The sequence below is a fragment of the Nesoenas mayeri genome (assembly GCF_963082525.1).
Source record: "Nesoenas mayeri genome assembly, chromosome: 1".
In the NCBI taxonomy this organism is placed as follows: Eukaryota; Metazoa; Chordata; class Aves; order Columbiformes; family Columbidae; genus Nesoenas; species Nesoenas mayeri.
In genome coordinates this window covers 96,806,705-96,819,093 of record NC_137541.1, presented here as the reverse complement: position 1 = coordinate 96,819,093, position 12,389 = coordinate 96,806,705, and the positions used below count along the sequence as shown (strand labels likewise).

General features: G+C 39.9%; 1 protein-coding gene across 1 annotated transcript in view; it reads right to left on the bottom strand.

Annotated features, from left to right (window-relative positions):
* The window catches only part of LOC308048248 (cohesin subunit SA-2-like), a gene marked incomplete at both ends in the record, with an annotated part of 58,237 nt that overhangs the window by 7,180 nt on the left and 38,668 nt on the right, over window positions 1-12,389 (bottom strand). The window contains 11 exons of the mRNA XM_080357257.1: window positions 185-286; window positions 1,129-1,280; window positions 3,187-3,355; window positions 4,069-4,161; window positions 6,032-6,109; window positions 7,138-7,225; window positions 8,193-8,269; window positions 9,743-9,946; window positions 10,958-11,047; window positions 11,138-11,230; window positions 11,672-11,775. Coding sequence (XP_080213383.1) covers window positions 185-286; window positions 1,129-1,280; window positions 3,187-3,355; window positions 4,069-4,161; window positions 6,032-6,109; window positions 7,138-7,225; window positions 8,193-8,269; window positions 9,743-9,946; window positions 10,958-11,047; window positions 11,138-11,230; window positions 11,672-11,775 — 1,250 coding nt within the window. The remainder of the gene's footprint in view (window positions 1-184; window positions 287-1,128; window positions 1,281-3,186; window positions 3,356-4,068; window positions 4,162-6,031; window positions 6,110-7,137; window positions 7,226-8,192; window positions 8,270-9,742; window positions 9,947-10,957; window positions 11,048-11,137; window positions 11,231-11,671; window positions 11,776-12,389) is intronic.

Sequence of the window (12,389 nt, the reverse complement as noted above, 5' to 3'; positions counted from 1 at the left end):
TTAAGGAGTTTTAATTATGACATGCAAAACCAACATACACATAGGAAGTACAGGCAAAGAAACAATTTCTTCCAGTAGGATTTTTAATAAATTTGAATAATTATAGCAAAGTAGGTAAAAAAACTCCAATATGAACACAGCTGTCATAAGAGCCCCTAGCCTCTTGCTTTCATCTTAACCTTACCTGCTGCAGGCAGAGAATCAGTGTCTTGGCACTCTGAATTTTGTTATTGTGCCTCGTCTTGCTTAACGTTTCTTTAATTATGTCTCCAAAATCATTGTAGGTCTATTAATGGTAAAAAAAAACAAATAAGAATTATCATTCCCCTTCTTTAGCACTGGGAGCACATAAAACATGTGCCTGTGTTCATGCTACACAAGAAGTTCATAAACATTCCCAATATTAGAACACCCAAGCTAAAAGATGAAAAATAGATTTTTTTATTATATATTATTTCACCTGTAACGCAATGTTACGTTCATTTAGGAGTAATGTGAGGATTAAAGTTACACTTAAATTGTTGAGTATTTATTATAACAGAAGAACAAAGCCTAATCAGGAGAGAAATAGAGTTTTCTGTATTTAACCAGTGCTCGCCTTGGGCCAAATGAAGTAAAGAACAAGATACATATTCAGGTATTTCCAGAGTCCTGTTAGTTGACTCAAGGAAAGTGCCCACTCTGTGGTGTTCTCAGCCCTCTTGAAACCCACTTCTGAGTGGCTGAGGCTTTACCAGTTGTCTAAACACCAGGATTCATGTGAAATCTGGGCCATCCGCACATGGACTGTGTGAGCTGTATAAAATAAGTTGACGGCTTCAGCATGAGAAACTCCATAGCTAAAATGCTTCCCCAGCCATAAACTGCTTCTCTGGAGAAGCCGAGGAGCAGATGTTCTGATAGACATGCCCTCTACTCAATTTTCACTTACTTCATCTGCAGGGAGGGACCTTTGCAGAGCAAAGAGGAGAGATTTGTCCCACTCTTGCTTGATTTTATAGCCCTTTTGGGATTATACAAGGATTCTGAGCCATAAGACTATTAACCCCACAACTTTCACAAACACTGGAGTCACTTTCAAAAACCAAAATGCACTAATAGGCAAAGCAACCCTATCTAAAACATTACCTTCACATAATACTTATAGATCTCAGCAGCCGCCGTCATCTCTACCACATTATGCACTATTAACTTGCAATATGCTGCGAGAAGACTCCGCTTTTTGTGCAAGTCGTCAAGTTTGCAACTTTCATCCTTTCTCTCCTCCTCTTCTGTCAGGTCTAGGGAAACAAAAGCATTGAAGCTTTGTTCTACCGCTTTATTCAAGATATCTCAATTTTAATGACCAGCTTTCATGCAAATAGCACAGACTCAGCTATTCAGTCAACACGCTAAGCAACAGATGCAGGCGCTCATTCCTGTGCATATCAGAAAACACAGGTTTATTTCCATTTCAAAGCTTGCAGCTGATGACAGTGAAAATGAATTATTTCCAGAGTCTTCTACTCTGATCTTCATAGGGCTCTCGCATCTCTACTAGTCAGAATCTCCTTGTACAACACTGTTCACAGCTACAGAACAGAAACAAACAGAGTGCAGAATAAAAAGCACAAACACACCAAATGGAAGAGACCACATCTGGTTTTTTCCTAGAATAACACAGATGCTAGAAAATCAGCACATAACCAATCAGAAAACCTACAAAAGTTGCCATACACAGTCAGTAAGAGTTCAGACGAAACTCTCCAAGTGGTTATCGGCAAGAGTGAAAGAAAAAAGTCATTTCATATCATTAAGAACAAATTAGGTCTCTGGAACATGGGTTAATTACTAGCTGGATAACTTGTGGAAAACAAATACTCTTAAGAGTCTTCCAAAAAGCTATGAAGGTGCTTGGGGAGAGCTTCTTTCAGCAGGAGAGCTGAGATACACTCTTTCCTGCTGCAAATGTCATCTATCCACTGCCAAAAGGCTTCAGTCTTTGACCTCTAATTTTGATGTGGACTGTTTCTGCTTCTAGCCTGACTGTGAGCCTGGAAACAAACATAAGGCAAGTAACATTCTGTGATTCTGTGACTGATCAGAAGCATCTGCAAATCAGAGTGAAAACTAAAATGGATTAGCTGCCAGCTGTGCACATGGACAAGGACACCCATAGCATGACAGAATTGCTCATTCAGGAAAGAATCTGCGATGGAATGATAGGGAACCTTTGTGGGGAGGACTGAGAAATTGAAAGCATCATACAAAATGGGTTTGAAACAGATCTCAGGCCATCTAAGCCAAAATATGATCAATTTTATCAGTTTCAGATACAAAACATATGCATTCTGAAACATAACCTGCTTCAAAAACTGCCACTAGAATACTACAACCTACTTGAGCAATCTGTTCTATTGTATCTCCACTTTTATCAATAAGGATTCTCTTCTACTATCTCCCTGTTGCAATTCAGGCCCATCATTTCTGGCATATACACTGTGATCTGAAGAAGCGTAGTGCCCAGAACTGACAAAGAACTCCATCTGAACAGCTGAGGAACAAGAGTTTTACACAGTAATCTAGAACAATGCTTGGTTTTTCAAAGCATGACACTTGAACTCAGCCTCAAAAACCACAATGAACTAACAATCACTGCTCAAAACACGCCCAAAAAGAAACCAGCCTTCACAATAACAGCCTCAATATGGCATCTGGATGTGTTTGAAAAAGAGGACAGAGCAAACAGTACTACTTCCCACTAAATGTGCCCTGCACCCCCTGAATCAAAATCCACTAGTCCTTTACTCTGATGGCTTAGAAGTGTCCATGCCTTGACAGAGTCACACTGTTACACCGCAAGGCATTGCTCTACCACCACCATCTGTACCACCAGCCCATCAAATACTTTACGTTCTTACCTATCTCTGCATCACATCGGCCCTTTCCATCCCACCAGCAAATTGGCAGCTATTTCCTGTGCTTGATCCACAGCAGTGGATACAGACCAGTGCATAACAGGTCAGCCACTTTATTTGTAAAGGGCCCAAACCAAAAAACAAAACCAAACCAAACAAACAAAACAAAATTAACAACAAAAACAACAAAACCCAACACTACCAAAAAAAAGACCAGCCCCTTTTCCTAATATATTCAGTGCAGATGACAAAGTGGTAGATTGTTTCTCCAGTGATGAAGATGTCTAACCTTTGCTTTCCTCTTCTTCCTCCGTGAAAACATGTTTCTGGATAAACAAAAGCAGTTTTTCCTGAAGTGAGGTGCTAGGAAGATAATATAGAAGTCCGACTGCTTCTTCATTATCATTTGAATCCTGATGACTCAAAATCAGCAACCAGTCACAGAGTATCATGAAGGCCTGTATCGAGCAAAGCCAAAGAAGCATTTACAGATGTTACTTTTCATGTCAACTCCACTTTGCGTCTTCATCAAACACCACAAGTCACAATCTAGCATCTATCCCACTTCTTCCTCACAAGTTAAAGATTTCTGTTTGTCCCAACATGTGGTAAAATGCTACAGCTAAGCCCTTCTAGAACTCATACCTTAGGATACAGGATATACAAGCATCATGCACGAATAGCGCCTAAAGCTTTTCAACCTTCCATGGGAAAGAAGAAGAGATCTATTATGCTAGCAAATCTCTCTTTTAACAAACGAATCACTGGACAATTTCTCCATTTTTTTAATTTTTTAAGTAATATTCATAGCAAGGTATTAATAAAACAGTAACAACAACCAGTACACGGATCAGTCTAACCGGAAAACACAATGATTATCGACTGTTAAACTGAGTCATTCAGATTCAGGCCTTGATTCTGCAGATGGACTTCTGCAGATACATTTCTGTGCCTGATTAAAGCACTAACTTCTGTATCATTTTAACTAACATAACTTTAATTTTGCTTTAAAATAAAGAGTTAAAGATTGTTTTCTTAAGAGAGTTATTTCTCTGCTAAGAGACAAAAAATGCAAAAATCAATAGAAGAAAATACTAGTATGAAAAGAAAGGCAGGCATTTAAAAGGAGGACTGTAGATAAATGCCAGGTAAGTGACAGAGAAACACAAACCTTTTCTCTTACATCTTTTTCCTTATGGTGGAGGAACCACGTGCAAATCTGACTGAAACGTCTCAGCTGTCTTCTTAGTGCAAAAAGAGTCTCCTAAAAACATATTTAGGAAAAGTGACAGAATAAATACACTAGGGACTGAGATTCAACAGGGAATTACAGAACAAACAACAGTTCCATCTCTCTTCCACTGATGCTATTCATTTAAGATAGCACAGCTGATGACATTACAAAAGAAGCTGACATCTCACAGTGGCAAGAGCTTACTAGTTATGAACAACTTTCAAACCATGTCTTGTCTTCAGGCACAATATCTGGGATAGAAAGGTCAATCCATAAAAATACATACTTCCCCTCATACTCTGGTGCAGAAACGTTACAATTAGTAGTACGACGTGCATCTGTCACACTTCTGAGGCTAGTGATATTCAGCAAGTCACAAATTCTTTGTTTCTCCATCTGTAGGATGGGCAGCTCTAATAGCAGGTATTCCCTTATTCATTTATCCATTTCAGCTTATTCTCATAGAGGAGTGATAATAATTTCCACTTTAGAAATGGAAGTAGAGTCTTAAAGACTCTGGTCCATCCCAGCTAATTTTCAATGTGAACTGCCTTCTGGAGTGGCTCTTCTCTCTCCCTCTGTTGACTACAAAGGGAACGCAGTTCAACTACACTTCTAACTTTGGCACTCAGAAACTTGGACGCCTCTATTGGTTAAGATGGATCCAGCAAGAGACATTATTTGATTTGCCCACAGCCACATAAAAGACTTTCAGATCCTTCACCAGGTGCCAGCTATTGCACTGCACTGAGCTCCAATAGAAGCTCCAATAGAAGCAGAATGCCCTTACAGGAGGGCTGGACTTCACGCTATGCAACTGTATAAGAAAGGAGATCCATCCCAGAGCATGCTGAGAAGCAGTAGAACATTAGGGGAGGGAAGAAACAGTTCTCAAGCTGCTGTCCAGGAAATGTTCTTTTTTGCTCTGGGAACTTCACTCTCTGCTTCACATCCAGATTTGGCTCTGCAGAGTGGGCCATAACATTGTGCTTCCAATCAAAATCTGCTCCCATATGAAAGCCTAAATTAAAAAAAAATACACTGTCCCATTATCAGTCAAGCCAACCATGTCTGGACTGAAAGGCAGAACATACGAGAGCAGTGAGAGATGCAGATGTCCACACAGGAAAGGAATGGGACGGGAATAGACAGTGAATCAGTCACCAAACGGGTAACCTCCCAGCCAGCATTTCTCACGCAAAACAAATGCCCATGTCAGTGTCCTGTTCTGTGCACACAGGAGCACCAGGGGAAGGGGACAGAATGACAGGAGCTGCAGCACTCAGTGTGGCCAGAAATCACTGTAAAGAGGAGCCACACAGGTACACATCCACATGTGAACCAAAACACCAAAGAGTTTTCATCTCTAGTGTCTTAAACTAGTCTCTTTGCTGAAATACCTGCCAGAGCTTGGTGCTATATAAAACCCATTAAGAAAGTAAGTAGCCAGCTAATGAGAAAATTACCTCTTTCCTCCAACTTTCTGCCAGAAATATATAGGTAAAACAAGAAAATAAATGTAAAACAAAGCAACAGGACTTCCTGGAGTTTTCACTGAATATTTTTGTTGATTAAAACAACAAAACAACAAACTGTTTGGCAGTGGAACAAGTTCCTTATCTCCACCAAGCCCCAGGAATTTGATGCACGAGTTTTGCAATAAAAATAGAAGTGATCCACTGTTCACTTATTCTCTTGCAGACTGAAAAGCATAAACACTTCTTTTGGGGAGTGGGCAAGACAAAGTGAAAATGCCTCAGCTCAGTTTGGTTTCCTCAAGAAAACACACAAATTATCTTCTTGACAAAGTTGGTTTTCTTCTGGAGATCTGAGAACAGAAAAGCAACTTAAACTTCTAGAAGCACAACCCTGAATTTCAAAATCACGTAGAGTGGCCAACCTTGGGAGAATTTTCCAAAACTGCAGCTAGTTGCCACAGGAGAGAAAAATAGGTGCACTGGAGAGCTGGCAGGATCATCTGCAAATAAAAACATGCCCTTTATTTACATTAAAGTCTCAAGAGCAAAAAGCTTAGGACTAAACAAAGCATCCAAGCCTGACATTTTGCATGCTGCTTCCACGACTATTTCTGCACTGTAAAGTATTTAGACCTCAAAATAAACGTACTAAGTTTCTATATAAGTAAACATTGCCTCCTGGGAAACTTCATTACCAAGGTGCTACTTCTGCAGAACTCCAACGTCTTGACAAGTTCAGTGGAAAGTAACCATGTACCAAAAAGAGTGTTCACAGAGGCTAACCTTAGCTTAGCTTCTTAGGATTTCTCTACAGTCTTTGGTGAAAGGCAGCCTCCTCCAGAGGGCAATTCATAGTAGAAGCAAAACCTTAGCCCTCTGATGCTCCATCTAAAGGAGCCCATCTCTACCCAGTGGCTGCAGGCTCTCTCTACCCAGCTAGATTTCATCCCTTTCCAAATAACCTCAAGTTATCTCCTGAAAATGAGGGGCTGATTAATATCCATGACTGCTAGAGTACTTCACCTTGTAATCCCAGGACATACCACCATCTTGGCATGGCCAGTGTTTGAGTTGAGGCAACCAGGCAACCAAAAGGCTCCAGTGGAGACAACTGGTAATTACAAACCATCTTCACCAAGTCAACCTGCAAGCAACAGGTCTGACGTACTCCAATGTCTGGTCACCTGCTATCTACAAGGGGCTCCTCACAGTCCTAACAATCTCCTACATACTGAGAGCAAGTCTGTGGAATCAAAGGGAAGTACTGAGCATGACAAAGGATCAATCCAGATGTCAGTTGATTACTCTATCAGAGCTTCAGACAGTGTCCAAAATAAAGAACTCTATGGCATGAATCTACCAACTCAAATCACGTTATATCAAATACAGCCTCCGTTTCCCAGATTGAGAAATGGAAACAGTATCTTCCTGCCTCATAGGACACTAATATATAGAATTATTTAATATTTCCTAATTTTCCTGCTTTCAACAAGAAAACTTCTTTCAGTGTTAAATATTAACAACTCACCAGAACAGGCAAACTCCCATGTTCCATTTCAAACACCAGCAACCTCAAAGTCTTGTCATACAGATTCCACTTGGTGAGATCATGGGCACTGTGCAAGCAAAAAAGAAACAATAAAGATACACTAAGCAAGAAATGAAATCTCACCTGACCAAACAGGTTAAATGTATCCTATTTTTGCCTTCATCTAATGTACAGCGATAACTGTAAACACCTAATTATGCATTATAAGGGAAGGGAGATGAAATTGAGTTTTTCATGATCCAGCGCTTCAGCCTTTAGTCCATAGCTTTACACTTTGCATTCCTACCACAAAACTGTAATGTTGTGAGAAGAAAAAACAGCTTGAGTTCTGTACCTTTTCCTATACTCTATCCACATTCTCTAAGTGCCCAAAAAGGTCTATTGCGCAATTTCCCCACCCTGCTTTAAACAAGTGTTTCTAATACCCTGGAGTGTTCACAACTCAACATTAGACTTTTCTTTGCAAAAACAGAGCAGCATGCAGGATAGGTAAAAGACACACTGAGAAGAAAGCCAATTCCCCCAACCTCTACTATCTTGCATGATAATTTACTTGGTGAACAATCCCTGGCGAACCCAGCTTTTGAGAAATGTGTCTTTTAGCAAAAGAAAATCAAATAAACTAAGACAAAGCAGATTACATCTGCTGGGAAAAAAGACTGAATTCACTATGCCCTCTTCAGACTGACCGCTAGTGTTGAGAGTAAGGCAGGGCAAAAGCATTCAGCCAGGAGGGAGGCACTAGAGAGAGGATCTCTGTGTCCACTCTGACATCCCAACTCTGTAGCACACACTTCTTAACCACAGTAAGGCTGATGCTCCAACCTCAGTAGTGAGTCCATAAAGAATGCCATATCCAAGAGTGAGTTCCGTTAAGAAGAAACTAAACCTTGGAGTATGTCTCACAGGGATCATTTTCATTCTCTTGTGAAAAATCTTATTAAACCAACCAAACAAAAGCAATTCTCACTTCGAACCTGCTAGGTCAACACTTAAGTATAGGAAAAAGTAAACTGTGCAAATCAACAACTCACTTATGAAAAGCTGCTACTCTTCTCAAAGCAGAGTTCATCTGAGAAATTTCTCCTGCATCCATACAAAATCCTTCTTCCTAAATTACGAAAGTTTGGGAAAGAGAAAGGAATTAGCCAGTGCAGGGCAAGGTAACTGCTATGTTCTCTTCCCAACCAACCCACAGGCTTGAATGACTCTCCTCCAGCCCTCCCCAGTCCCTTCACCTTTAACCACGCTACTTATGTCCTTCTCTACAGTAAAAAGAAAACAAGACATTGACTGCACAGAAATTTTGTGTAAGTTAAGGTCCCTGTCATTAATAAACCCACAGCGGCCTCTCTATACTACAGCATTGCTAACAGAGGAGAAATTAGCAATCAGGCTAACACAGAAGTGCTAACCCTCAGACTCGCAGGCCATCCATGGTCCCTCACACAGTTGTTAGGGATCTCTGGAAAGCTAACTGTTCACATGTTGCTGACTGTCCTTGCTTCCAGCTGCCAGATCACATTCAAAGATAGCTAAAAATATATTAAATACTTTCCCATAGATGCAATTGCTGCAGTTTCCACAAGTATACTACGTGATTATGGGAGATGGTATATACAATCAGGAATTAGAAGGGTGGGGTTCCAGGAGAAAATCTCTTTATTTAGATATGGATCACACTATGAAGGAGTTGAAGAATCCCTGGTCTAGCACTTATCTTGTTTCTCATAAGTGCAGATTCTCCCACATTGACATAGATATCTATTTAAGATCAACAAAATAAAACCAATCTGAGGTGAGAGGATTTTTTGGCTTGACACATTTTACAATATTCCAGTGTCCAATAAAAACCTACCAGTGTTAAGTCTCATACCATGACACCTGTTCATGACGGCACAGTTGATCAGATCAGCTGCAAGCTCCTGTTGTTCAGTTCAGCCAGCAAGCTATTCATATCACCAACAGCTGTTTCTGCTTTTTAGAACTAATGAAAAACTGTGAGGGAAACTCTGCAGTCCTCCTTCAAGGGGAAAGTCATCCTTTGAAAGACTCAAAAACTACACAGTCTGCCTTACAGCCTGCTGTTTGGTTTTAGTTGTAGGTTTTGTTTGGTTTTGGTTTGTTTTTCTAGTACTATCTCTACAACCAAAGTGACAGCACAAAGGGCATCTTGTCTACAGCCAAACATGCAGAAATTCCGAATTATACCTTTCGGGCAACAGTTTCATCACCTATAAATCCAGAGCACTTCTTAGCTGATCTTGCACGTATATCTTTGGCACAGTAATGGAGCAACTGTGAGGCTTAGGTTGAGAATATTCAGAAGACATAAAATGACCTCATGCTGGTGTGGGCTACCTCATTTATTATTTTCGCTACTCTATTCCTGCCAAAGCACATCTGCTTCATTAAAATGTAAACAGTTGATCTTTTCAGAGGCACAAACCCATCCTTGAAAGCTCTGCTCCTCTCAAGCAGGAGGACAGCAGGGAAAGAATATTTTCATATCCCTCCTTAATTTTTTTGTCATCTTTTTTCATAGGGAAACACTCTCTTTATCTCCACCATGAGTCACACTCACCTTTTGCCAGAAGCCATCTAGTAGCTGGTTAAGCTGTCCCATCAACTCATCAATCAGTTGAGTTCGGGCACGATCCACCTGGCTATAGATGCCAATTTCTTCACTGCAAAGGATATAATAAGTCCTGGAGGAAGCCTCAAGAACAGACAGGTCAGAGTGTTTGGCCACAATGTCTTTTACCTCTTTCAGCAAAGCATCCAAATGCTGCAAGTGATAAAAGGGGTATCATAGGTAAATTGTACACAAATACACTTATGCTTTAGATACATTTCACTAGGCCCAAATGTCTCTATGGGTCAATACAACCAACACAAAATAAATGCCAGTCTAAGGAGCAAAAGGGCAGGATTAGAGGATACAACTTTTTTTTCCCCCCTGGGTTTATATCTCTTTTTCATTATTATTGTCTTTGTATCTTCTTAAAGAATGAAGCAACTGCTTGAAGTTCTATTTTAGCAATACATGTTTGGCACTACATAAAAAATAAAGACAAAGTCAGGGAATAAAAACCGCCTTTCCAAAGGGCAGGTGTGTCTCCAAACAATGGAAGCTGACTCCCTCAGGAGGAGAGCATGGAGAATGTTTTACACCATGTCAGCAACTGAGTTCTTCATTCTTAGTGACAGGAGGTAACTTGTGCCCTTCTGCTGACTCTCTCTCTTCCCCTTAACATTTTGTGCTGAAATTAACCTAGGAGTGTTCGCCTAACATTACCTCCCTGTTAAAGAATACATTATGCTATTTCAAGGATTTCATCTATCTGTTTCTGACCACCCCTCTCCCATCAGCAGATACACTATCTCCATTCTTATCTTTCAGTTACTGCCATTCCCCAGCAGCTGGGAGTCAATCTTCAAGGAGAATGAAACCTATTCCGTAGGAAACTCCTGGGAGGCAGCAGCTTAGACACACGGCATAACCCACCCCCTCTCCACCCAACAATGAAAAAGCCAGGGCCGGGCCTACCACATGAAACCACAAATCATTTTCTGCCAGAGCCAGTCACAGCATATCAGAACTGACAAGCACTAGGGCTTTTCTTTGGCAGACCCAAATAAAAAAAAGCAAAGGCTGAATAAGACCACTTTCCTCAAGGTACAAGACCATTTATTTTTATTTCAGTCTTCCACTTGTTCCAAGTCACACTAAGCTTTGTACATTGTCACATTGCTTTAGTGCCTTCCACATGAACCGACTACCCCAATTTCTGTTTACCTTCTCTAGATGTCCTGTCCTGTAAACATCTAAATCATAATACTGAGGAATCTGTAGAAGATTTGCCACTTTTTGTGCATCTGTTGAATACTGCAGAGAAAAAAAAAAATAGGATATGAGTACACTGTAGGAATTGTAATGAAATATTTAACATGCATTCACAGAGCAGCTGTTAGTTACCTTTGCCAAGAGCCGAGGAAGCACCACAATAAAGTGTTCAGTAATTTTGGTACAATCTTCCAATTGTATTTTCTTCTCTTTTACTGACAGAATCTGCAGATACAGCATTTCGTTTCAATTATAAAATCTCTTAGATTTGAGTGGAATTTTACATGTAACCCGCAGTTAACTGACACGCCTTTGTCTAAAGCATATCAAGCTAAGATAAAGATACTTTTCCATGGAGACAACCAGATGCTTTATTTTTCTTGTTAACCTTAAATTAGATGCAAATTGCTGAACAGCTATATCTCATGAATAAAATGCTCACCATTTGTCAATAATGTGCTTCAACTGACTTTCCTCTAATGCTCATCTCCTTCAACTTCCACTACTAATAAGATCTAGATGTCAAAAGACACTGTGTAATTTCATGAAAATAAGCCATTTTATTTCCAAAGATGTACCTACGACTACAAACATTCTGTCTGGCAAAGCACATAAGGCAAAGAGAATGTGATTATAGGACAATAAATAAGACTAAGATGCACTGACTTTTTTGGTTGCACCTCTGCCCACTGGAGGATGACCTTCAGCTGCTTCTCTAACCGTTGCGAGGATAATTTCAATGAGAACACTTTCATGGGCATCGCTCAGTGCTGTAAGTAAATCAGTCTCCTTTCAGCATCACACAAAAGAAAAATGAAGATGCAGCAACAGCTAATGTAAAGCCTACTAATTTATATGAGCAACTGTGGAAGGACACTACAGAAAGAACAATGCAGTGTTGCTAAATAAACACCTAGAGAATGTTTGATTTAATTTGAAGAAAATTATTTTCTACATTTACTGAACACAAAAGCAGTTATTCCTCTCATGGCTAAACTTTTAAGGCAGTTGGGCTCCCAAAAACAGGGGCAGCTTTAGTGAGGCCTATCCTGTCTGACTGCTATCTCATTTAAGACAAACCTGCTTCTTTGATTACCAAACTAGTTTAACTCACCAGGTCTACAAACTTTTATTTCAATCACACAACTACATCCTGTTATACCAAAGTAACTATTATTTAAGTTCAAAATACTTCTACCAAAAACTAATCCTATGGAGTGTTAGACATATACAAACTCAGCACATTACTCATTTTCTTTTCAGGTGTGAACAGTAGCCTGACAATGCTGCACTTCAGTCACTTAGTAATTTTTGATTCTTAAGTTTTGGACAAACAAACAAAACAAATAAATGCTATGTGAGCATTATGGCTTAATTACGTAAG